The 26,298-nt window shown below is 39.8% G+C and overlaps 1 protein-coding gene and 1 long non-coding RNA gene across 2 annotated transcripts in view; one reads left to right on the forward strand and one right to left on the reverse strand.

Moving 5' to 3' along the window:
- LOC122820518 overlaps nt 1-19,230 on the forward strand; it is a 94,632-nt gene extending 75,402 nt beyond the window's left edge. Inside the window, exons 5-6 of the long non-coding RNA XR_006368809.1 lie at nt 15,512-15,592; nt 17,921-19,230. This is a non-coding gene — a long non-coding RNA (uncharacterized LOC122820518). The remainder of the gene's footprint in view (nt 1-15,511; nt 15,593-17,920) is intronic.
- A 3,939-nt stretch (nt 19,231-23,169) lies between these two features.
- On the reverse strand, nt 23,170-26,227 carry LOC122820517. Its single transcript, XM_044097996.1, has 2 exons — nt 26,104-26,227; nt 23,170-26,064 (listed from the first exon to the last, which is right to left on the reverse strand). The coding sequence occupies exon 2, from the start codon at nt 25,599-25,601 to the stop codon at nt 23,880-23,882; it is 1,722 nt and encodes a 573-aa protein (XP_043953931.1). The 5' UTR covers nt 25,602-26,064; nt 26,104-26,227; the 3' UTR covers nt 23,170-23,879.
- Nucleotides 26,228-26,298: the final 71 nt, after the last annotated feature.

Consider the following 26,298-nt stretch of genomic DNA (forward strand, 5'->3'; position numbering starts at 1 on the left):
ATATGAATATTATATTTATACACTGGATCAAAGTTCTCTTGTTAATTAATAATTGCTCTCATGATTTATCGCCAAATATCACAGGTGGTATTAACCCTTTTGCCAAAAAGACAGCGCTGCGTGTTCTACTGTAGCATTTCACAAATGCAAACCTCAGAGATCTGCTAGAGAACAGGAGTGACGTGTGTTGCCTTTCAAAAGGCCTCGGGTGTTTGCTTGTTCTCTCTGAACGCACCACAGACCGCTCGGTGAACAGCTGAGCGGACTACAACCAGCAACCATCTGGTGGCACCGGGGATCCACACAGTCCCCTATAGCGCTCATTATTATTAGCATAGCTCTGAGGGAAAGTGGAAGAATGAATTAGAGTGTAGCACATAATTATAAAGCGTTCTGGACCGAACACAATCGCTTTAAAAGAACTCGTCGTCCACATTCAAAAGCATATGGAAGTGCAAGTCGTGAAATGTACTTCAGCTCAGATTGCAGTATGGAAGGCTGCCATGGAGATGAACGAACTAACAGCCAAGTAAAATGTCACCATGTCTTTATTGAATATGATTGAATATATAGTACCGGGTTATCCAGTGGCTAGCTTTTTTTTCTACAGAGCAACTAAATGCAAGTTAGTTTAGCTGGTAATTCTTAACTGCCTGTATACATATAAATGCCTGTATATAAGGCATTTATATTTACACAGCAACATTCTAACATAAAGTATTTCAAACAAGTGCTATGCAGGTAATTAAAATACCAGAAAAAAAATCACTTTAAAAATATGGAAAACCTTCAAAGAATGAAAGTATAAAAGTATAAGCACCAAATGAAATCTTAAAATCAAATTTAAGGCAACTAAATTACTAAACACTAATTAAACTGAACCAGTAAGGTAATATTTGACCTCTGTGGGAAATTGTAATGGCTCCAGTCTTAAATGAAAGGAGTTACGATTTCTGTACATCTTTGATTTTCAGGGAGTTTTCAAAGATGAGGGGAGTTCAAAAACAAGATTCATGACAACTCAGCCACCAGTTTAAATAAATCTGAGGCGGTGGTGGTAACAATGACAGGAGTTGCAGGTTTGAACTAGGGGTTGAACGACTACATATTTTTTAAGGTCGACTACATCATGATAATAGTCGAGTCGATGTCGACTAGTCGCGGTGACGTCATAGTGACGTAAGCGCAAAAACCCTTCACAACTACTTGGAGGCTTTATTACCTATTTTCACGGCAAATATTGACCCCCCCCCCCCACACACACACACACACGCACACACACACACTCCCCTTCTCCTGCTTTTACTAAGTCTATTATGGAGAATTAAAAGAGCAATTAACTTCATTTTACAATGAAGTTAAGTTTTATATCCCGACTATCAAAAACCAAAAAAGCTATTAAAACAAATGAAATCTGTGTTGTTTGAATGTACAGTTGGAACCAAAGATCCTTAACTTTTTCTTTATCTTGAATAAATTTATCTGTATTTGTTTTAACTTGAGGCAGAACAAATGAGGCAAAACTCTGTTGTTATACAGAATGAAGTTTAAAAAAAAAAAACATATCCCCCCCGGTTCCCTCCACACCCAACCGACTTCTTGTGGCTTTGATGTCACAATGATGTCACAGTGATGTCACTCAACCCGTCTGTGACATCACAGGCGACTGTCTTTGTATTCTCAGATTCCACAGAGAAATTCATTTGCAATCTCTGGCAGCAAACAGTGAAGATAGATAACATAGTGAAGATAGAGAATATAGAGAACATGGAAGGACAGAATTTGTTGTTGAGTAAAGTAAGTAGTTTGGAGAAGAGCTGTTTGAAGCTGCAGAAGGAGAAGCAGCAGCTTCAAATCACAGTGGATAAACTGAGGACGAAGATTGAACGACTGAATAGCTGCACCGATAACAACGAACGAAGTTTCCAAGCTGAAAATGAGAACCTTGTCAAATCAAACAAATTTTATAAAAGTCAGACAAGAAGTTTAATTCTGGAGCTGGATGCAGCAAAAAAGACAATTCATCATTTAGAACAAAATTGTGACATTATTTCCAGACAAAATGTTGAACTGGATGAAACAGAGCGGGCAATGAGAAAAAATTTTGAAGTTTCACTGAAAGAAAAGACTAAACATTTGAACTGGATGCAGAAACAAAATAATGAATTAAACATGGAGATTGTGGCAATGAAGCTGAAGAGCGACCGATTAAGATCCAGGGTGGAACAAAACTCAAAGGAGGTCCCCCAAAATAAAGAGAAAAGAAAAGAAGAAGAAAAGAAAAACCCAGACGAAACCACTGGAGAGACAGAATCGCCGACCATACTCCAAAGAGTTGGTCGAACATTTATTAATATGTACAGGTCGGGGACGTTGAGATACTGGGTGCCACCCTGGATCTTTTAGTTTCTGATGGTGGCAGACAGAGAGACATCTTAGATATCTGCTGGTATCAGCCAGCAGTGACCCGTCAGCCATCAGTTTTCAAAACCAGAAGAAAAGCTCATAAACCGGCGACCCACCAGAACCTCACACTGGCGGGATCTTTGAACTACAGGAGGTTCAAACTCCACTCATTAATTTTTAGTTTACAGAAAAACGGCAACCCGTGAAAAAAAACAAAAGCAAACCAACCAATCAGATTTAGACTTTAGCGGGTCAAACCTCACCCCTCACAGACCGTACACAGCTGTACACCATATCTTTGTACGCGCGGCAGGAAGCTCTGCTGACTCAGCAGATTGAACGATTTAAGATATTTTTTAGTCAACGTCAACATGACAAAAGTCGAGTCGATGTCGAGTTGACTAGTCGTTGTGACGTCATAGCAACGCAAGACGCAAACTTTGGAGTAACGTACAGGCTTTATTACCCGTTTTCACGGAAAAATACGGCATTTACACAGAACAGCAACAAGTGAAACAACAAAACATCGGGATAGTTTATGATAAATAATAAGTTGCTGGGAAACCAACATTCAAAAGGAAACGCACATCTTTTAGATGGCATTACCACAGATCTTTATTTAATCAGCAACATAACATCATAATGTATTAGTTAGATCGTCGTGACAAAGACACTCGCGAGCCGCTAAGTGACATCCTTAGCGGGAAGGGGGCGAGTTTTAGACGGCTCGTGTTTTGTAGTCGACTGCAGCTGCAACTCCATCTCCTTTTAAAAACACTGTAAAACCACAAATATGCATCCATCTACATATCATTTAAACTAATGTATTAACTTATTTTTCTTGTGTCTTGTGACGTATACTGTGCTGTCAGATCAGCACAGGCTGTCACCACCGGCAATCACATGACTGCGACTAGTCGACATGAAATGTAAAAACTCGCGAGACGTCCGAGAGTCGACTAGTCGACTAGTCGACTAATTGGTTCAACCCCTAGTTTGAACCTGTTGAGAATAAACAATTCTGTGTTTTCCTTTTGTCTCTTTTAGCTAGTTGCTAAGCTAAAACTTAGCTAAAGGGAAAAACATGTTAGGAATTGTAAAGGAGAGCTGGGGTAAGGGATGACACACTAGATAACGCCTCTTTGGGGCGTAGCTCAGAGAAACAAAGGGAATGGGAAGATCTTGTGAGATGCCATTTTGACTGTTAGCTCTTAAAGGTCGCATGTAGGAGTGGACCAGCTGTATTTTGATATTAATAAATGAAATTCATGAATTGAACTCACTGACAATTCTTCAACATTACAAACTTAGAATGGAGAACGGAGGATTCTCCACAAACCCCACTCCGAACTAGATAGAACGGCATAAAAGTAGCCTAAGAATAAAGCCCTGAGGAACGCCACATGTGATCTCTGACATTAATATTCATAATTAGAGATACCCTAAAAAGAAAAACGCTTATACAGTAACTGCCAATTTTAATAATGCAAACACCAAGTATACCTTCAACTTTCATCCTGAAACCCTTTAATTCCATTTTAGGATGAACGTACAACATTACTCTTAAACATATATAGCATATAGCAACTTGTGAACACTCCTGCAAATATTACTGTTACCAAGGCGAAAACTAAAGGAGATATCCCAGTATTAACCATAAAATATATGCAAAATAATTCAGTAAGATTCAGTGAGACACTTGAACTGCAGAGGTCTGTGAGGTGAACCAACAGAGATTTGGGCTCCTGGAGCTCATTTCCATGAGACGGAGTCTCAGGGGGTTGACTGAGCGGGGATTGTTCAACCTGTTAACGCTCCTTGATTGGCTGCTGAACAAACGTCAGCCAATGGCGAGTCAAAAAGCATCTTGCCTCAGTATTTCAGCTTTCCAAACTCCCGGGAGTTTTTTTTTTTTGGGAGGCGGGGGGGTCGGAATTAAATATGTTGAATGAAAAATCAGTAGCTTCAAAATGAACTTACTGTAGTTTTTCCTGCCTCATCAGATTCATGACCAAACCTGCCATCAGCATTGGGGTGGACGTTAACATAGATCACATACTTAGGATTTTAGGCCTTCATAAAGAGTGAAAATGTGTTTTGGTATAGGATGTGGAAGAAAACTGGACCAAACAGGGTTTTTAACCTTGTAATACAAGGTGAGGAAAGGTAACAAGAGTCAAAACACACACCAGTGTCTTGTGCAACAAGAGTAATTAATGTTATACTTTTGAATAAGATTCAGTAAAGAATTTGTCTTTTTGCACATAAACATCATCTGGACCCATATTATTTACACTTTATTTCAATATGTTGGTTTTCCTCTGAAAAAGCCAAACTTTGAGCTTCCTTTTGAAATGTAATTTTGACACAAAATATTGAGTAACATAACTACGACGGTGTACCATAGACAGAAGGGCCACTATAGAAAGAAAAAGAAAGGAGGAGTAAATTATCGTGAAAGAAAAACCTCAGAAATGTTTAAATTAATCTAGGAAATTTTCTAGAACAAGGAAATTTTAGATCTCCAAACATCAAAAATTTGCAAAAAGATAAAAAGAAAAAACTAAAAAAAAAAATTCTACAAGAAAATTCAAATGTCTGAGTTTGAAGTTGGAACTTAACAAGAAAAAGAAAATTCTTGAGATTAATCTCAGGAATTTTCTAGAAAAAATGTCACTTCCAGCAAATGGTCAACTTTTCAAGCTCAGAAACATCCTTGCTTTTTTTGCCTAGATAATTTCTGAGATTTAATTTCACATCAACGTTTTTGGCAGAGATTTACTCCTTTTTTTTGCCTGCTATGACTCTAACACGCTGTTGTACATAACAGAATGCCACAGAAAGTGTTCTGTAATCCTGAATTTGACGTGAATAAAGATGAAAAATCTTTTCTGACTGTCGCCACCATGTGGTCAAAGTGGGAACATCTCTGTGATTAGAATGGATCACTAACTCCGTCCAAACATCATGGCGCTGTCCACGCCGGTGTGTAAATAGTGCAGACCCGCTGCCACTTTTCTTCCTTGCTTGTTTTTTTTCTGGTGAGCTTGATTGCAGGAGTGGAGACAGGTGTGCTGGAACTGGGCCTCACCAGCTGCACCTCGTTACAATCAGGAAGCCGGCTCTAAAAACTCTCTCAGCTTCCAGTCGCCAGAATGTCACTAACAACTCACCGTCTCCCTTCTAGTGCTGTCCTTTTGAATCAGTCAGCACCGGTTAACCTCATTGGTTCAGCAGGTCTTCGTCTATCATGCATCATCCGTTCTACCTTTTTCAGTGTTTTTTTTTTTTCCCCTCCACCCTATTTCATTCAGCCTGGCTGTCAGTCAAGTTTCAGCTTGAGGTTTCCTCCTGAATCCCAAATCTCTAGTCAGGCTGTTTGGAAACTTTCTTTCAAGCGAAAAAAATTTTTTAAACCCAAGTTGGGTTTCCTTTTTCGTCTAATGTTTAATGACCATCACAGTCGTGACCAAACTTGGGTACGTTTAGTTTCATAACCAAGCTGAAAAGCTGCTAGCTTACTTTTTTCTTTTCATCTGAAAGGTGAGCAAGCTGTATTTCTAAAGGAATGCACAAAGCCACGATGGGTTTTGCATAATTAGCTGCTGGTACAAAACATGGCTAAATATAATTATGAATTAATAAGAAAGTGAACAGATTTCAAAGACTGTCTGCAGCTTTTTATTAGTTAGTGTACAGTTGTATTTTGTAAATCTTCAGCGAACTTTCAGTCTGATTCTTTGCAAGGTAACATTTTGTTATTAAACGTTTTCAAGTACAAATATAAAGGTTTGTCAATATGTTGCACATTTTTGCAAAAGATTATACAGTACTTGTTCACCCAGGTTTATACAAATGTGAGGTGCTTTTTTTTTTTTTTTTACATTTCTAATCCTTGTAATTTAGTTTAAACGAAATGGTAAGAAAGCAGAGAAAAAAATAAATGAATAATAAATTTCACATTTTCCACTACAATGAAATAAATTTGTGGTGTGACGTGTCTAGACCAGGGGTCCCCAAAGTCGGTCCTCAAGGGCCGGCATCCTACATGTTTTATGGAGACGGGTTGATGAGGCGTCATGAAGCGTTTCAACCCCTAGCAAAGCTGTATCGATACTGTGTCACTGAATACCGACACCTGCTGTTTGTTCCAAGTTTTTAGTGCATAGATGCTGAATGCTGCTTCTCCTCGTAAAGTGAAAGTTTAAGTCAAGGGTCACCAAACTCGGTCCTCGAGGGCCGGCATCCAGCACGTTTCAATGTAATCAGTTGTCGTATGCAAAACACTTAGATGCGAGAACTGTTTCTCTGAGATTACCGTGTGACGGGGAGTACGTGGGCATAGAAATTGACTTGCAAGTTTCTTAGTGAACTGATTCAGTTGGTGCAATGATGACTTGGGTTAGCTGTGATTTAGAAGGTTCTGAGCAAAACTCTTTTTCTGGACACAGGGTTTATATTTGTAGTCAAACTAGGATAGTGCAAATTGACATCCATGTTGTTGAAATGTATTTCCACAATGAGGAAGGCTAGGGGTAGGGATTAGGTAATTTACTTGTCCTACCAAATATTAAACATACTGTAGAGACACGCTTGTTTGGAAAGATTAGCGTTTTCACTTTAGCTAGCTGCTACACCTTTGAGCACATCGACCAAACTATCATCAGAACCTTGACAGGTTCATCAAAAACTACTTTGGAAAAGATTTTTGTGAAGTTCTACAAGTATCAGAAGCTCTGATACTTCTAGTAGTCTGAACCCTAGTATAGATCAAGACCAGTGGAAAGTTACTTCAACTGCCTGCCTTCAACGGCTGTTGACTGATTTAATGTGACAGCTAATATACAGTCTGAAGTAGGAAATTAGGGGAAAAAATGCTCAGGCTGGCAATCAGATTTACTTTGGAGTGTCTGTGACAGCGGTCAGGCTCCGCGGTTTAATGCTCACCACGTAATCCGACGCTTCATTGCTCTGATGACAAGGGTTCATGTTTTACTGCTTCAGATTTCAAAGTCAGAACAACCCCATTAAATATTCAAAAGTACTGCTCATGTAATAATGCTTATCTCTGGAAAGGAAAGCTGGTTAACCACAGGTAAACAGCAAAAATTAATCTTGTTATGGTGAGCAAACAAAAGATATCGTCTAACCCTCTACTAGCCTGAAGGTCTGTTTCACTCCTCATGTTCAGCTGTGAGATGTTGAGAGTTTCTTGCAGGTTCATCGCCTGCTTTCATGTGCAGAGCTTTCTGCAAAAAAGGTGGAGATTCCAACTTGGGAAAAAAAAAAAGCATGTGTCGAGGTATTTTACAAGTAACTCCTTCCACAAAACAAACGACACAATCGGGACTAAAAAAATAACATCTGTCCCATTTCTTTTCCCTCTCCTTTTTGGAACCAAGTTTTGCATCAAAAACCCAGTGATTTAATTCATTTCCTTCGACTGCTGTGTTTCCCTAATGACTGCAATCATGACCTTTAGGTGAATCCTACCGCTCTACACCTTCCCACACAGTGCTCTCTATCCTCTTGTCTACACATTAATTTGTTCTTATGAGAATCAAACCTTATTATAGCTGAAGGTCACACAATTACCCCCCTCCCCCCACCCCTCCTCTCTGCGCTGAGAGTTCACCTACAGCTCCGACATCTGCACCTTATAATCGCAGGAGAAACAGAGATGCCACATGAGCTACATTTCCATCACAAATGTGAGCAAAACATTGTTGAAATTCAGCTAATGTTGAAAAAATACATTTCATAATTACGATGTTTCCATTAAATACAGTAAGAAACGCAATAAAATCACACATGAATAAGCTTGTTTAAGTGATAAGTCATTAAAGAAACATGCTGCGGCATAATCCTCCATCTACTTCCTGTCTTCTTCTCCATCTTATATACATTTAATATACATATAATTGTTTTTGGGTTTTTCATTATATTTCATAGTGACTTTGTCAAATTCAGTTATTTTAAATTGGTTTGTTCAGTGAGTTTGCTATTTTCTTTAGCTATTATTAAATATTGTTTAGTTTTGATTTGGCTTTTATCAGTTATGTTAATAGTTTTTTGTTTTTTTTTCATACTTTGGTAAATTTTTAGTATAAGCGCCAACAGGAGGGGTAATGGAGTACCAGAGTAAATGGCCGACTTCAGTTAGAAATGCCAATAAATAGAATCGCAAACACAAAAACAATGGATATTATATCTATAATTTCAGTACATCTTAGTTAGTTTTTATTAACAATTTAGTTGAATGGTATAATTCCACGTAGTTCTAGTTTTTCCCCATTAGTTATCGTTTTTGAGATCACGTGACTCGTGATACAAAAAAAGTGTTTTACGTTGCAGTTTTGCTAATAAAGCCCCTTATCCCAGCACAAAAACCTTAATTTGAAAAACTTCCTTTTTTAAAAAAATTGGCATGTTCCCATTAGGCGAATTTATCTTTGCAATCCCAATTTGCGCAATTAAATGATCAACGGAAACCCATCTTGTGTCATCAGCAAAACTGATAGAGCCGAAATGGATTCCAGAGCTAAAATCTTGTGTGCCTTAAACAGTGGAGGTTAAAGACTGAAAATAGTTTACCATGTCAATGGCTGTGCGAGGTACCCACTGTACTTCTGGGAATGTTTCAGCTGAAGGAGGCACGGCAGCTAAGAGGGGGGGGGGCTGCGAGAAAAGGAACAAGAGTGTCATATCCATTTGTAACTCCCGCTGTGATGTCGGGATGCCGGCGGGGGCTCGCCAACTGTGCACAGTGACATTGACGGATGCAGGTGAGCGTGCAGACTTTCTCGCACAACGCTCATCTGTGATGATCCGTCTGTTTGTTGCTCCTTTAGAAAGCCGCAGCTGAGGGTGATGAAGATGAGAAAGAGAAGGGTGAGAGCAAAGTGGGAGAATAAAAGTTTCTCAGAGAAGTGATGAAACAGAAGGGGAGAGGAGAGGTGGTGTGACAAATCCACACAGAGTCAGACAGATGAAGAGAGTACTAGAGAAGTTTGTGTTTTCCTTCTGCCTGGACTCAAACTTTTTCCTTCGATTCTGTTTAAATATTTAAGGCTTTTAATTAAAAGGTGCTGGAATGAGACGCCACAGGGGGCTCTGGCGGTATTGACCCTAGGAGTGACAAAGCATCGGGTGCTATAGGAATTACATCGTCTGGCACACAAGACGCTAGAAGAGGAGGAGGAAAAGGAGGAGGAGGAGGGTTGCATTCTGAAATCTTGAAGAAAATGCATCTGGATGTCAAGATGTTTTCATCTGTTTACGTCCCAGCAAGAGCCCCCGCCAGCCTCCAGGGGAGCTGTGACAAATCTGCGCAAGAGCTCACAAAGAAAGCTAGGTGTTTCTGAGCGTTTATGGATTGCTTAATTTGTTTCCCTGCTCCACACGGGACTGAGCCCTTACTGAGGCGATGACTGGCAGGCAAGACGAAGAGTCGGAAGCGGCCCCGTTCAGAATCGTGTGCCGTTATCAAAGTCCCCCTGCTACCAAAGCCACGGTTGAGTTTTGAATATATCCAAGGAAAGGATTTTTGACCCTCTTCATATTTAATTGCTTGATGTTTTTCTTGCTAAACATACAGGAAAGGGCTTCGAGGGGGTTTCCGTTGACTTACCCTGTTTCCCGAAATGTGTTCGGATCAAACGCAGGTACCGCAGTTTCAAGTGTTCCTTGTAAGACGAGACATTTCTGTCTCCCAGCCATCTGTGAGCAGTGAAACAGGCTGAGATATTGTATTGAATCCTCACCTTCATTAATCATACATGCCTTTGAGTAAATTCACAGCTCAACAGATTTAATAAGAGATGTGGTGAGAGGCCCAATCAGTCTATGTGGCTCGTATATACCCTGTAAGAGAGATCATTATGGAAATTCTCAGAGGAAGGTGAACTTTAATAACTGTTCAAAATAAATCAAGGGGCGATATTAAAATTGACAGGCGTTTCACCCCCTCCAGACTTCAGGTAGAGTGTGCAATTGAAACAACACCGGGCGTCAGAAACTCTCAAGCAATATTGCTTCTTGAGAGAGAGATTCTGATTATGTGGGTTAGAATATTATGTGCCACGGCGTTGGGTAATCGTGTAGTTGCTGCGACTGCGCTACTACTGCAATAAATCACAGTTTATGATAATGACTCCAAAGGAAATCATTGACACCTAGGCATCCGGAACACACTTTGCAATGTTCATGCATATTCAGCTCCGACATCTCGCTCTCTCACTCCCCTTCGCTTCAGACTGAATTCCGGCTCTGCCTACGTGATAATGCGAGAAGATGTAAATCGGAGGCAGACGGCTAAACGCAGTTGACCTTTCCAAACAAATCGGAGATGACCTTAGTGCGTTTATGCAAATGCAAGGGATGGCTTGGAGTTTTAAAGGGCAGGTCGAGCCACATTTGAAAACTATCACAGTCTGCAAATTTCACTGATACACAAACATCAAGGTAATAATATTTGGTTCGGAGTTTAGAAGTTGTTGGGGGGTTTTTTAATATCGTCTGATCTGATGCCAACCAAAAAACATTTTGAGTCGCACTGAACCAAACCTAGGTGGCTGGAATTGAATTGGTCCCATGTCCATCCAGTTGTTTCAGTATCAGCTTACTTATATGTAACGTACTTTAACCACTACTATGCAGAGACATTGACTGTCAACCACTACTATGCAGAGACATTGACTGTCTGCTAAATTATTCTGAGAACCCAAGACTCAGAAGTTGTCCAAGGGTAGTATTAGTATTGCTTCCTCGGTTACGTTCAGGGTTATTTTTTCACGGTTGGACTTTTCCTCCTGAAACAGGTGGAAAAGTCCAAAAGGCAGTGAAGAAAATAGACATGAAATATAGTCACATAAAGGTGAAGAAAATACTGACATTTTCAGATGAAGACTGACTGAGTTCTTTCTGTTGTTCACCACTGTGCCTCCTGGTTGGGTCTCCCTGCAAAGAAATGTTTTATTTTAAGGGACTTCCTGTTAAAACGGTTAAATAAAAAAATAAATAAAAGCCATGCTTTAAACTTCTCCATAACATTATCTCTGAGCTGTCTGCTGTGCTGGTAATTGTACATTAATGTTTTCTGACAAACCTCAGAGGCCTTCCCAAACAGCTGGATTTTTACATTGCAGACAAATGGACTCTAATTGAAAATGAGAGGAGTTCATTTATTTAGGGGTATTCAAAAACCTGCCATATATATATATATTTTTGCAATTTGTGTCAGTGAAATCTCCCACCCATAAAATATGTTGAAGTTTGAGGCTTAACATGATAAAACGTTAAATCGGTTGGTTTTGCAGATCGTCATTTGAGCTCTTCTATAAAGCAAAACTATCTTATTTATTTATTTATTTCAAGTTATTTCAAATTTGGTCATCAACTTAATGCAATATTAAATCATTGAAGATGAGACTTGGGGTGGGGGGGTAAAAAAGAAACAAACATAAGGTTATTTCTTCTCATTACCTGCTCAACAGTAAATGTTTTTATGACATCTGTATATCATTAAAGATCCAAAACATAAAAAAGGCCTTCAAACTGTTCTGTTCTTAAATGAAAAACATACCATTTCCAATATATTTTTTTTTTAATTTTAATTTAATGTTTTTTTTGTTGTTGCACAAAATCTCAAGTGGCCCCCGGCCCACACTTTGGACACCCCTGCTTTGATTTCAACACAATGCAATTAGTGACAGATTGACAAAGAGTCAAACGCGAACGAATCTAAAATGCTGCATTTTCAGACCTCGCCCCGACTGAAACCCTGCAGAGCATGAGCCGGTGTGATCACCATAATGCCAGCAGAGATAAATCTGGCTCAAGCCATCAGAATAATGTCCCGTCGTCTACATTTCGGCTGTAATGCTCTCTGGGGTCAGAATCTTTTTTGCATGATTCTCCTGATTTATTCAGTTTCAACATATTTTGCAAATGTGCCATTTTCAGCGAGGGAATATTTGCTGCTTATTTACTCGAGCTAACTACCACCTGCAGAGACGGAGCCAGAAAAAAAAAGAAAGAAAAACACTGGAGGGAAACGGTAAAAAGGTGGCAACACGAGATTGGTAAATCAAGCTGCTTTCTGCCGCAGCACGTAAACAAACCACTCAACTGAAGGCCATTTTGTTTCCACCTGCTGCATTTCCTCCTTAATCATGGATAGAATGTAATGCAGGTAATGGGGTTGGGGGCCTCTACAGTTGTGTGTCACCCTGAGCTAATCTCTATTGTTACCTTATTATTTACGTCCATTACAGGATGCTAAAGGTTTGCAAGAAAATATGTCTATGTCAATTGATTTCTATAGCACATAAAAACAACAGATATTGACCAAAGTGCTGTACAGTTCAATAAAATAAAGCAACATAACAACAACAGGAACACAAAACATATATATCTTAAAATGGGTTTAAACAGATTACAAATATAATCTATAGATGTCATCATAAAAAACTCAATCTCATTTCTTTAGGTCTTTGGTTTGTCTTCACCTTGGCAAATTGTTTTGGCTGGAGAAAAAAAAAAAAGAGTTTTATCTTTGATAGTGGTTTTAAACTAAACAAACAGATAAATGCTGTTGTGAAGTCCAAATTCCTGACAGCAGCAGTGACTCTATGAAGACTGTCGAGCCTTACACACTTTCCAAATCTGATCACATCTGTGTTATTTTCATTTAAATCTGAGAAATGCAGTTCTAGAGAAGAAAACTGAAATTAGCTGCTTTTCCATTCACAATGTAATTGTGCAACATTTCGAAAATAAATTGGCTAACCGGAAAACTGCAGTTTGTTGGTTTTTGATAAACAATTTTGCCGCTAGGTGAGTTTTTTTTCCTCCCCAGCCATATTAGAATTGGATTGTTCCACAAAACTGCAATGGAAGCATTGTTTTTTTCGTGATCGGTTTTTGATCACGAGTCACATGATCAAAAACTGGATGCTGCCATTTGCGCAAACCACAAAGAAGATGACAGGAAGTAGTTGGAAGTTGATGGTTCAGCATGTTTTTTAATGACGTGTCTCGTGAAGAAACGTTCACATGTGATTTTAGTTGCATGTCTAGTCTTATGAAAACATCACAAATGCAAGTTTGTATTTTTATATGTATATACATATATTAGGGAGAAACTAAGTTTGGCTCACATTTTTAATGAAAACGCTGCAGAAAATTTTAATTTCATCAGCAAAACATTTGAAGAAGGGGATCGTACGTTTTCTAAAAATGGAACCCAACGGCAGAGTGTAAACGAAACACTGTGAAAGTATTTTCCTGCTACAATGTAACTCACATTTTTGGGGGGGTTTTTTACACTTAGAAGTCATTTGGTTGGAACTGAGAGTTTATTCCTCCATTGTCAACAGCAAAGTGCAGCTGATATGAAATAATAAAGAAAAAAAAAACTCCCTGACCTGTCAGGCTTTCTTATCATCACAGACGTACAATGGGGTTATAGAAGAAAAAGGAATCCAGTTTTGGTTTGGTGACTGCTCAGCCCTCTGGGGATTTGATGGAAGAGCTGACAAGCAGTGACAAACTTCTAGTTCTGTCCCTGAAGGTGCCGGGGTGAGCATTAGGCAGCCGGAGCGATGGCCCCTATTTTAGTCTCAGGGAGCTGATAAGAGCAGGGGATTCTGAATCACACATTTAGAGTCACAGTTATTAAAAAGCAGGGTCACTTCACTCAGACAAGCACTTCAGATGGAGATGAGGAGCTGCAGGGAGAGAGAGAGAGAGAAAAAGATGAACCAAGCATGGTTTTGTTTTTTTGTTTTGTTTTGGGGTTTTTTTGTCTTGACTAGACTTGGAATTCAAGGGCTTCACTTTTCTCCTCTACCCGTGAAATATCATTTTCATAAAATTTGATGCTCAGTGTTGGTTTTATCAACTTAGATGGTTCTGCTTTGTGTTAAATGAGGGCTTACTATGTATTTTCTTTGTCTTTTTAACTTTTGTGTATATAACACAGTGTGTAAAAATTGCCCTCAAATTATGAGTAAAGTCAGCGTTTAGATTGAAATTAAACTAATGATGTTACTGCAGGGAGACACAACCTAGTACTGAGTACAGAGAAATGAACATAATTTTCTTAAGTCTGACATTTCTGCTTTTTTATATATACTTTTCTTTTTCATTACATGCGTTTCGACCTAGTGGAAAAAAACCTTAATATGCATTAACCCCTGGCTTTTAAAGAAATGTATTCATGTGGGATTTTAATTGTGTTTCTTATTTAATGGAAACACTGCAATTTTAAAATTGTGTTTTTTCAACATTGGTGGAATAGAGACACGTTTTTAATGTAAACCGTGACACTGATATTATACAATATTAGCAAAAAGGTAAAAATATTGGTGATTATATCTACCTGGGAAGCTCAGTGCTTTGCTGAGTACTGTCAAAGACTTTATAAGTTAGAGGTAAATCAAGCAGCATCTTCGCTTTTCATGATTTGTTTTTTACCTATTCACTCTCTGTGCCACAAAACACAATTCACACTGGTAAAAAGGTGAAAACCCTCCTTTACAGTTATTCAGATTCTTGTTAATATTTATCACTTTTATATGTTTTACATTGAGAACTATGACCCTTTTATGTCTGTCTTGGATCAGCTAAAATGCCCTAACCTGCTCATCTTTTCTGTCTTAATGCCTTGGTTTTGTTATTAATTTTTGTTTTTACTATAGATAGTTCCAGACATGTTTCCAGTTTTTCAATACATTCACCAAGCTTCTCCAAAGAGTTTTTTTTTTTTTAATTTGGATATTAATTTTCGTCTTTTCAAAGGCTTTCTTTTATCTATTATTGTGTCACTGTCAAATACATTATGTATAAAGTTTTTATTCCTATGCTCAGAATGTATTTTTAAAACTCTTTTCAGCCTTAGAGTTGGTTTCTAGTCTCTTTATGTGTTCCATCTGTTTCCAGTCATAATGAAAAGGGGACAGAACCACATTACCATTAAATGTCCATAGCTTTTTCAAGTTTTACTCTTTTGCTGTAATCCATATAGCAGTAAAACGTTATGACTGTCATGACGCTGGAGCACGCTTCTTAGTGTTCTCTCTTTCCGTCTCCGTTTCCTGTGCAGCTGTGGGCGGAGTCTAACCCTCTGAGGATTCGGGATGCAGTGCTCTGTCGCTCCACTGCCTGATTGTCAGCAGTGGTTGAGGTACTGAAGATTACGAGATTACATACCTGTTGCTAACCTCCAGTGTCTGAGCATCAGTAGTGCCTTTTGTAAAGTTACTAAAGTTACACTGTCAGAACTGAACTGCAGTAATTTAGGTTATCTAGTCTGTCATATCAGGAAGAAAAAGAGGCCAGTCATTGTTTGTCATATATTCACCATGTTTTCATTCATTTATAAATCAGTTTCAAACTAAAGATTTAAATTAGCAAGTTAGAAAGTTAAACTTTAAGCCTCAAACTAAATATTTAGCTAGCGAGCTAAATATTATTTAGTTTGATAATTAGCTATTATACTGAGTAAGAGCTTAATAAATAAATATTAGCTATTAAATTTTTTTTTGATAGCTAAATATTTAGTTTGATCCCATATTCCTTTGTGGTTGAAGTCTTTTTGCATTTCTTTGCATATTTCTAAGCGCACGTGTATCACTTTTAAGTTCTAGAAATAATATATTTTATCATTCATCGTCAGTGACGTGCGGTGAGGTTCATAGCTGGTGAGGCACTGACGTCATCAGAATCAGATTTGCAAATAGATGCATAGATTGACAGCAGTTTACAGGTTATGTTTCACTTCTGCATCCTTACACATACAAACTGTAGCTCACAAAACACACATTTCCTTAAAAAACAAAACAAAATAAATGTCGAAAGTCGGGATAAGCGAGAGGAAAAAAATCACTATCTCTATTATAATCTATCGCTGCACTTGACTTGCTTCCCGAATCGTTTAGCCTAGCTCGCTGTCACTTACTCGGCAGTTGAGGAGTGAACAAGACGAACGTCTGGGATCTTGAGCGCCCCCTGCCATGAGGCAAGAGAACTGCCTGCCTCACCTCGAACCTGTTCTCTGCCGTTTATAATCGCTCATTACACGAAACACGTTACACAAACACAGTTAGTGACAAAAAGCACTGTACATTATATACATAAGCTAAATTATTGGAAATAAGTTCACATATTAAATTAGTTTAAACCATTTTATTGACGCCGTACAGCAACATGCTCTCTCCGCTTAGCAGCCAGCGCAGAGCCAGGGGTTGCGCAATCCAAGGTGAGGCAGAGCTCGCTGCTGCCTCACCGGCATCGCTTCCAAGCATTTGAATGGGAAAATAAGAAAATTCAGCGATTTTGAACAAATAAAAATCGAAATTGGTGAAGCTACATGAAAAATAAATATTTTTTAGTACAAACCACCGGATGAATATAACAATTTAAATTACTTTATGATTATATATTTTCTTTCTTTCCATAATGGCAGGTGAGGCACTGCCTCACCTGCCTCCCCTGACCGCACGTCACTGTTCATCGTCTACTTTAACAAATTATTACTGTCTGGACATAAAAACCACAAGCAAGTTCCTTTATTCCCTTTATGTTGTGGATGCAGCACATGGTGTGGGACGACAGTGGCCCGCCATTTTATTAGCATGTTAAGCTAACGTGAATATTTACAAGCCTCCTCTTCAAACACTGACATCACTTCCTGTGTTTCTACCACTTTGAAAAGTTTTTTATTATTCTCTCTCTGCATAATTATCTCTCTGCAATCAGATAAGAACGTGATTCGAATGAAAACAATCGCGCCCTAATGCGTTTTTGAAGAAAAGTGCTTCCCAAACACACTTTGACACTCATTCAGTCTTCTGAATGTTTGCGTGCGTGGGTGTGTGTGTGTGTGGCTGAGTAGGAGCGATCACATCTTTTACACACAAACAAAGAGATATTAAGTACAGACAATGAAGGCTAAAATTATTTTTCTGCCATCGTTTGGCGCCCACTCTTGCGCATCACCCCAATGCGACCCATACTGTGCGCACCCACTTTTTATGCCACTTTTTATGAGACCACCTCCCGCATTTTTCTTCACGTAACAAGTCAGGCTCTTTGGCCAAAAACCGACTCCAACCCAGTGGAGGACGATGGCGTGACACCGAAACAAAAGACTTCTGCGTTAGCCCTGCAATACATCCTCTGCTAACTCCGGTTGCACACATGCAACAAAAAAAAAAAACAGCTAGCAAGCACGGATAAACGGTGAGCAGGTTCTGAAAAAGGATGCATGCTGCAGTGGAGCTCCAGAATCCTGCAGATTCATTGCACTAAGCAGAAGGCACACAGTGTAGCAGAAGCCAATACTTTTCACACAGATCCTCAGCACTGTGAGATCCTCTTAAAGTAAGCCTCTCACACACAGGTTTTCTCTGAGTGATAACAGCCTCCATTTCTTTTTTATTCCTGTGCTGGATCAAAATGTAGGATGTGTGTTCCGTACTTTTTTTTTTTCTTTTTTTTTTTTTTTTTGCAGATACAGTGCTTTGCTGATGGGATGAACAAGACAAATTCCCTGTGTAATTCACAAGGACTCCACTGGCTGGACTACAAGATGCTAATCACAACTCCACGACCATCAGAGGACGCTTCAGGACTCGGGCGTTCTGCTAATCTAATCTCATCTTTGTCGGGGTGGTGGTGGTGGGGGGGGAAGCCTCATCCTTTAATCAAACACATTTCGCCTGTGCGTTTGTAAAAATCTTCCCTCTGACTTTTCGGCAGGCTTCACCTTTATCTGCCCAGACAAGGGCGAGATACCGGCAGAAACAGAAAGCAAAACTGTCCATCTGTCGTGTTTTATTTTGCTTTGCTGATGTCTGCGTTACGCAGGCTTCCTCCACTCCCAATCCATCTCTTTGTATTTATTTCCTGTGCTGTGAGTTCCGTAGTTAGTGGATGGCTCTGAAATGCCAGCTGTCAGAGTGACAGACGCGGTGTCACCTCTGTGCAGCCCCATCACCGAGGTGACAAGCCGTCAGCGGGTGCCGGGGTGGATGGATGAAAGAGAGTTGGACAGGGAGTGTAGGTGTTTGTTTGGCGACGATGAGCTGGTGTTTTCTTTTTGTTGTTGTTTTTTTGTTTTTAATCTGACAGGATTCCTTTTGAATGAACTGGCAGGAGAGGAAAATAAAAAAATTAAATACAAAAACAATTCCACAAATACAAACACGTGCTGGGACGGAAAGCAACATGCAAAGCTGCACACTTTGCAGATCCCGTCTGGCTCCGTATTTGGACATGACGGATGTTAAGGTGAGAGGAAGAGCCTGCGGTGGGTCCAGGAAAGGTCACAACAGAAGCAGACAGAGAGGAGCGAGATAACGGACGAGAAAATCCTCAGTTGAAGGGCAGCGGAGGAGGGGGAATATCGATGGAGGGATGATGGAGAAATGAAACTCTGATGTTAGGAGCAGGTGGACAAAATACTCAACTCTAGTGCTTTAGCAAAGGTATCGACACTGATGGGAAATTTTACCCAATTGCGAGTAATTATTACTCGGTCAAAAGTTTACTAAAGTCGATGTACTGACATTCTTTTGAAAGTAAGTATTAAAAAGTACGACTTCTATTTTCTAACATCAGTTCATTCCTGTACTGCTCTTATAGAACCTTGTAACTTTCTGAAGCCACTTGATGATGTACTGACATGTAGAACCACTCTGCTACAAAATGTCTACCGCACCTGTAAGAAGCTCAGCATGAAAACACCAAAAAAATACAATTTTTAATGGTTTCTGGAAGCTGTGTTTCTTGTTCCACTGTCTGACTCCATTCAGACGTTACATTGGTGAACAATCAACATCTTGGGCCTTTGTGACTTCGATATAACAAGCAGTGGAAGAGTTAACTTTAATTAAGTACCAGGTATTTTTATTTCAGCCTGTGAAAAAAGGCAGAAATACAATCTGATGGGTATTTTTCCTATATACCTAAATAAAAGAACTACAGACACGTAATATGAATTTTATGAAAAAGCTTTAGCAAAAGGAGAAGTCTCCGAAACAGCTTCTCCAAGCTGCTTACAAAGAGAGTTCTGATTTCCTTTTACGCGAGCTCCTGTTTTATTGTCAAAGAAAAACAGTCAAAACAGTCAAAGGGGCAGAGGTCGTAAAAAGAACAGAGGTTGTAAACGTGTAGCCTAATCAACATGTAACCTAATCAACTAGAAAACTACTCAACTGCTCACATGAAGATAAACAGACATCCTGACCTCCACGTCAGAAAATACACATAAGGAAAGAGAACACTTTAATTAGACTGAATTTCACCTAAAGTAAAAACAAAATGATAATTCCGAAAATTCTCTAACATTCCCCCCTTTTTATCATTTTACGACATGTATAAACTTTATGCAAAAGCATAGAAAAGAAAAAAGAAAAAGAAGAAAAAGACCAATAAATGCAAGATTTTTTTTTTTTTCTAACCTAAACAGAAAATACAATGAATAAACGAAATATAAAGTAATAAATGAAAAATAAAAGAAACAGCAAAAATCAAATGCAGTTTTTCTTTCATCCAAAACACCACTTGTTTTCACATTTTCGGTGTAGGAGTCATTCAGCAAATGAAATCATCTGTTTATTGATTACAGAAATTCATCATTTTTCAGAAATTCATCTGTAACTTGGAACAAGTAATCTTCAGTCGACTCTTATGATGCCTTTGTCAGTTGATAATTGATAACAGTTGTGTCAATTGTTTTGGACACCATTTTACGTAGGCAAGGAAAAATGCAACCCGTAAAAAGACAGAACAAAACTAACACAACTAGAACAGGCGTCATGAGTTTTAACAGCAAGGTCCACCATGGTCCAGAAGTAAGCCATGAAAACAAATCGAAAGAGGGTGAACCACTTGTTCCACTCTCCACATACTGTTTTAAATCTTCCAGCTCGTATAGAGCATCAGAAATAGTTCCTCCAGTTCCTGTTTCGTCAGGCACATAAGTACAGCACGTTGGGCCAATGATTTTACAGACCCCTCCTTGAGGGGCAGTGAGGAAGTCCAGGACAACACGATTTTGCATAACCATGTTTCTCAGTTCAGCCAGTTCTTTCATGGTGCCATTGGCCAGCTGGTATGTGATGTTGATTAGTCGCAGTAATCCGTACCTGTTTATCTCAACGTGGTCGCGAATCTCTCCTAGACCAACCCACGGAAAAAGGCTTTGCATGAATTTTTCTCCACCGTTCCAAATCCGGAATTCCCATGGAACTCCAGTATGTGTTGTGAGGCCTCCCCATTTTTTGACCTCTGACGTAACTGTTCGTTTGGAGCGGGTGTGTAGATCATTCTGTGCTTTCCTGATGAATGCAATCGGGTTGATCAAAGGAACCACAGCACACAGTCCTCCCCAATTTTTCGGCAAGAACATGTATGCTTCATTTCCACATATGAAGTACCAGTCTGCCAACATTCGGGAGCCATAATCTCCTGGCACTATGGCGCTACACAGTGTTGTCTCCTGTTTCCTCTTTGTCTTATGCGTGATGTTGAAACTCCTCTCCTGAAGCAAGTTGTCACAGTCTGGGTTGTCCTTCCAGACTTTGCAGCGTGGAGTCGTCTCTTGACCCCTGCATGCTGTGCAGGTGATGAAATCCTGTGTCGGTTCGCAGTAGGTGTAAACTCTGTTACACAAGTTCCAGGGCACCGTCCCTAGAACAACATGTCCATTATTATAAACACAGTTCCCTAGAGATCCTGGTTTAGCTCCTGCTAACGAAATGATCTCTGGTATTTTCCATACAGTTTGTTGAGATGACGAAAAAGGAAGTACATCATCTGCAAGTGAACAATTTAAAGATTGAAATAGGCTTTGCACAGCCTCTCCCATCCGGAGGTCAACTGAATAGTCCTCCTCACGTGGTCTGTCTCCTCTTAGGGGTGGGATACGCCGTGGTCTGGTGCTTAGAACGTAGAGACACATCTGTTTGTCGTCAGTAATGTTACCTGGTCGTAGACCTGAGTTATGTATGGAAACCGGCATCTGCGCACACACGTAGCAGTTCACAGCATGTCCCTCATAAGCGGTTCTATTCATCAGCTTCCACCACAGATTCGTACTGTAGTCATGCGGATGAAGCTCAGGCTCGTTTCCTTCTCCAAACATCAAACATACAGCAGTCACAATACAGTAGAAAATCCATCTGGCATATGGAGTTTCCATTGCTGCTCAGAATACAGGGATGTCAGGACCCCCAGCCTAGCAGAGTGAGGATCTGTTGAATTCTTCTGCTGACCTTGAGACGAACTGTCCTAAACGACAGAACCCCTTTGTAAATCAGACTTCCCCGTCACTCTGATTTAGGGGTCTAACACTCTCTGTACCTTACAGTGACTGAGATGAATCCATGTGGGTCTTTCAGCAATCTTTACAGCTGTTGGTGTGGTCATCAGCACCTGGAACGGTCCTTCCCACCGTGGACTCGCCCAGTTCTTTCGTTTGATGACCTTTATGTAGACCCAATCACCTTGCTCGATTGGAGTGGCCTCCTGTACAGGAAGAGAATCAGAAGGCAGTAAATTTGCACTGGACACTTCCTTCAGTTTAAAGGTCCTAATCATATAGTCTGCTAATGTCTGTTGTTCGTCAGCTTTTTGTAAGTCTGGAGCAAATAGAGGCAATCTATAAGCTCTCCCATGAATTATTTCAAACGGTGTTAAACCATCAGCTGTCGGGGTGATCCTCATATAAAGCTTCACCAAATCTAAGCATTCTGGCCAGGCTCGGCCAGTATCTGCCATGCATTTTCGTAATCTGCTTTTTACAGTTCCATTGGCTCGTTCCACCAGCCCCGCGCTCTGTGGGTGGTAGGCACAGTGATTCTTTAATGTCATTCCCAAGTGTGTAGCCATATTTTGTATCACTTGGTTTACAAAATGTGGTCCATTGTCACTATAAACAGTTTGTGGAATGCCATGTGTTGGAATAATAGTTTTACAAATAGCCTTAGCTACTGTTAAAGCATCTGCATGCTTTGCTGGAACTATTTCCACCCATTTAGAAAAAGCGTCAATCATCACCAGACAATATTTGTATGGCCCACTTTGTGAAAGTTCAATAAAATCCATATGCATAGTTTGAAATGGATAAGATGGTTTCGGGAACCTGCCTCGTTTTGGCCTTATGTTTCCCTGAGAATTATATTTCACACAAACTGGACATGCAGTACAAAAATTTTTTAAGTATGAATTTAAACCATATGTTGTGAAATGCTGTTTTATTATGGTTTCCATCCCCCCTGTTGACACATGGCAGCGCCCGTGTGTCACAATTGCTGCCGCTTTAAATAAAGATTTAGGAAGGACTGGTTTCTTATTGACTTCAAAAATGTTCTCATCATTAATTTTCGCACCCTTAGTTATCCACATCCTTTTTTCAACTTTCGGTGCGTTATCCTGCATGTCTTTTATCACTGCTTTGTCTATCATTTGTTGTTCTCCTTCAGTCTGTGCTGAGAAAGTTCAGAATATGTTCATGTGTCACTCAAATACATGAACTTGAGCTGTGCCTGTAACAACTTCACAAAGTGATTGTTTCCAGACATCACAACTGGGGCTGTAGCTCCAGCCATCTTCACTTTCTTTGTAATCAGTGGCTTCAGAAGCCATTTTGGTTCTGTTACCCACATCTGCCCATGTAATATTATGTGGTTTAAAAAGCGAGATGTGTGGGTTTGCAGGCAACTTATACAGCTCTGTTTGACTTGACTTGTCGGAAGGAGCACAGTCACAGCTGCATAAGACCGACGGTCTGTGAATATTTCAGTCACAGCAAGTGTCACAGGATTTGTTTCTAAAAACTTTTGCACATAATCATCCTGTGTATCATTTAGGATGTTCATTGTTACATGCAATTGATTGTAGTTCATTTCTGTTTCAGGTAAGTCCAGTTGTCCTCGAGCTTCTCTGAGAAGCTTTCCTGGAACATGAGGATTGTCAACTGGCTTTAGATCATATGAACAGTAGATTTTTTCATCTTTTTGAACTGTATACAGATCAGAATGTTTTAGTCTGACAGCTCTCATGCCATCTTGTACAGGGACTACTGCTATCCCTAATTTTGTCATTAGGTCTCTACCTAACAGATTTATTGGACATTGAAACGACATCACAACAGAAGCTTTTACTTTAATTCCTGTTTCAGGATCTTTAAAAGATGTATTTTTTGACATATGTTCTCTATGTATTTGTCCATTGGCAGATTTCACCCAAATGGACTCATTTGTAGGGTTTATCCCTTCTATTTTAGTTTTTAGAACTGTTTTACATGCACCAGTGTCGCATAGAAATTCAACTTTTTCCCCACAAACAATCAGTGTAATGTAGGGTTTTTCTTTTAATGCATTTAACATATCCCAAGCTGCACATATATCCACCATTTCATCAATTTTATCTGGTGGTATGTTTTGTTTGGGTGTGGCAGAGTCTAGTCATGTTGAAGAGTTAGGCTTTTGTTTTTTCTCCCATCTGCCACCCCTTCGATGATTTATTTTGTTTTCTGGGCAATGTCTTGCCCAGTGGCCAGGATGGCCACAATGCCAACATCCATCTGGATGTTGTAGTTTTTGTGGGGTATAACTTCGGAGTGGTTTCTCATAGTGACCTCCTCTGCCGCTATTTCTCTCTCGGCCTCTTGAGGAGCCACGGAACAAGACAGAGGTATCTACTTCTCCAAAATCCTCCAGATGAAAAACATCTGATCCTGTTTTTGGTTTTTTTACTACTTTTTCTGCATGACGTGCCCACGTCATCAGCTGTGGGACTGAGGCAACATCATATTCAACCAAGTGTTTTTTAATCCAGCCCTCAATTTCAGGGCGGAAACTAGACATTAAAGCGTTTTTTAATTGTTGTTGATATACGCTTTCTGGTCCTTCATCATAAGTGATCCCACTGTGAACTTTGAACTCCTTCTCAAATCGTAGACGAAAGTCGTCCACATCTTCTCCAGTTTTTTGTTTAATTCCTGACAGATGACTATAATTTGCCCTTTTACGAAAATTTGTTCTAACTCTCTCACACAACGGATCCCATTGTGCTTTAAAATCATCAGAGAGAGCGGGGTTCGCTCCTGGAGGGTATGGGATTGGAATTAAAATATTATTATTAATTACTTTCCCTGTATAACTTCCCCTCACTTTTGCCCAATCCTTTCCTAATGAGGACATGGCTGCTTCTCCTGCTTCCACTCCATTTAATCTATATGAATGGATTAATCCCGTCATGTCTTCTATCCATTTATCGGGATCTTCTGATACAGGAGTTATTCCTTCTACCGCCTTTCTGGCCTCTTTCAAGGTCCAGGGTCTGAAAACATAAATGTGTGGCGGCTGGCCATCTCTAGGATTTGGGTTTGGGACCTGGATCATTGGATATTGTTCCGTCCCTTCAAGGCTGTACGAAACTTTTGGCTTCCTGTTCTGCCTCAGGTTATATGAATGTCCCTGATCGCTGGGACCTGCACCTTCCTCCTCATATAACGGTGGTGGGGAGACAGGCAGGGGTGGGTAAAGTTTAGTTGGAGTATGAACTGACAGTGGATCTGTAGTTAGATCAGCTGGTGGGGATTTTGCAGGAATGAGAGTTGGAGAAACTGAGGGCAGTGTGGCTCGCGCACGCAAGGGAGGGGCCTGCACTGCAGCTAATATGGGCTCATTATCTTCTGGTTTTACAAACAAAGTATTTGTCGAGGCTGTTGATACTGAGACAGAAGCAGACAGAGCTGCTGCAGCGGTCGGGGGAGGAGCAGTCGGCCGTACCTGCTCTCTCTGTCCCGCCGAAGTATTCCGTCTGGTTAACACCATTTCATTTTCTTCTGACCTTACAAATAAGTTATTTGATTCTACAAGCTTTTTATCTTTAACCTTTTTAATTTGTTCTTTACGGTCTATGGCTGCTTTTAACCATAGTTTAGCACATCTTAGTTCATCCTCCTTTTTAGCCTTTTTCATCCCCTTTTTTCTTGCTACACTATTCTCCAAAATTCCAACAATTGTTTGCCATTTCTCAATTTTCAGCTTCCCATCTATTTTATATTTATTTTTCCATTTTTTTATGTATACAATGCTACCAGGAAATCTGGACAGCATGTATTTCTCATCTCCGTTGAGACCCTCAGCGAGTGAGGAATTACAAGAATTTTTGTTTCCCATTATTTAAATCACTTGCAATTTTAGCTTGAAAATTTTTGGTATTTTGTGCTTCCTCAGAGAAAGTGCTGTAAATCAGCGCTCAGTGCCTCCTGAAAAACAGGCTTCTACTTGGAGCCTAGCTTCCAAGCGGTTTTTCACTTTGGATCCTAATTCCGAAGGCAGAGAGTTTTACTCCCATAGAGAGAAACACCATTCACTCCTTCATACACACACATCAACAAAGCAGCAGACAAAAACATCAACATCAACACAGCAATAACAAAACAGTATTACAAACTTTCTATCTACGTGAGGACTTACCCTTAAAGAGTGTCCTGTAAATAAGGAGGCTCTAAAAGCCGTACCTTTTGCCTTTAGTTGAAACTCAGTCAACTGGGACTCTAACCCTTCTTTAGTCAAGCTGGTATTTGACAAGGACTCAAACCTTCATTTAGTCAAACTAAAAGTTGACAAGGACTCAAACCTTCATTTAGTCAAAATGATATTTGACAAGGACTCAAACCTTCATTTAGTCAAAATGATATTTGACAAGGACTCAAACCTTCATTTAGTCAAACTAAAATTTGACAAGGACTCAAACCTGTATAACTTCTTTTGCTTTAAAATTCACCTACGTTTCTGTAGTTGTCTGGTTGTCCAGTCGGATCTCGTCTCTCCGCCGTTGACAGACAAAGTCGGACATGCGTCGCTGGCCCAG

Source organism: Gambusia affinis, linkage group LG18, assembly GCF_019740435.1.
Source record: "Gambusia affinis linkage group LG18, SWU_Gaff_1.0, whole genome shotgun sequence".
NCBI lineage: Eukaryota > Metazoa > Chordata > Actinopteri > Cyprinodontiformes > Poeciliidae > Gambusia > Gambusia affinis.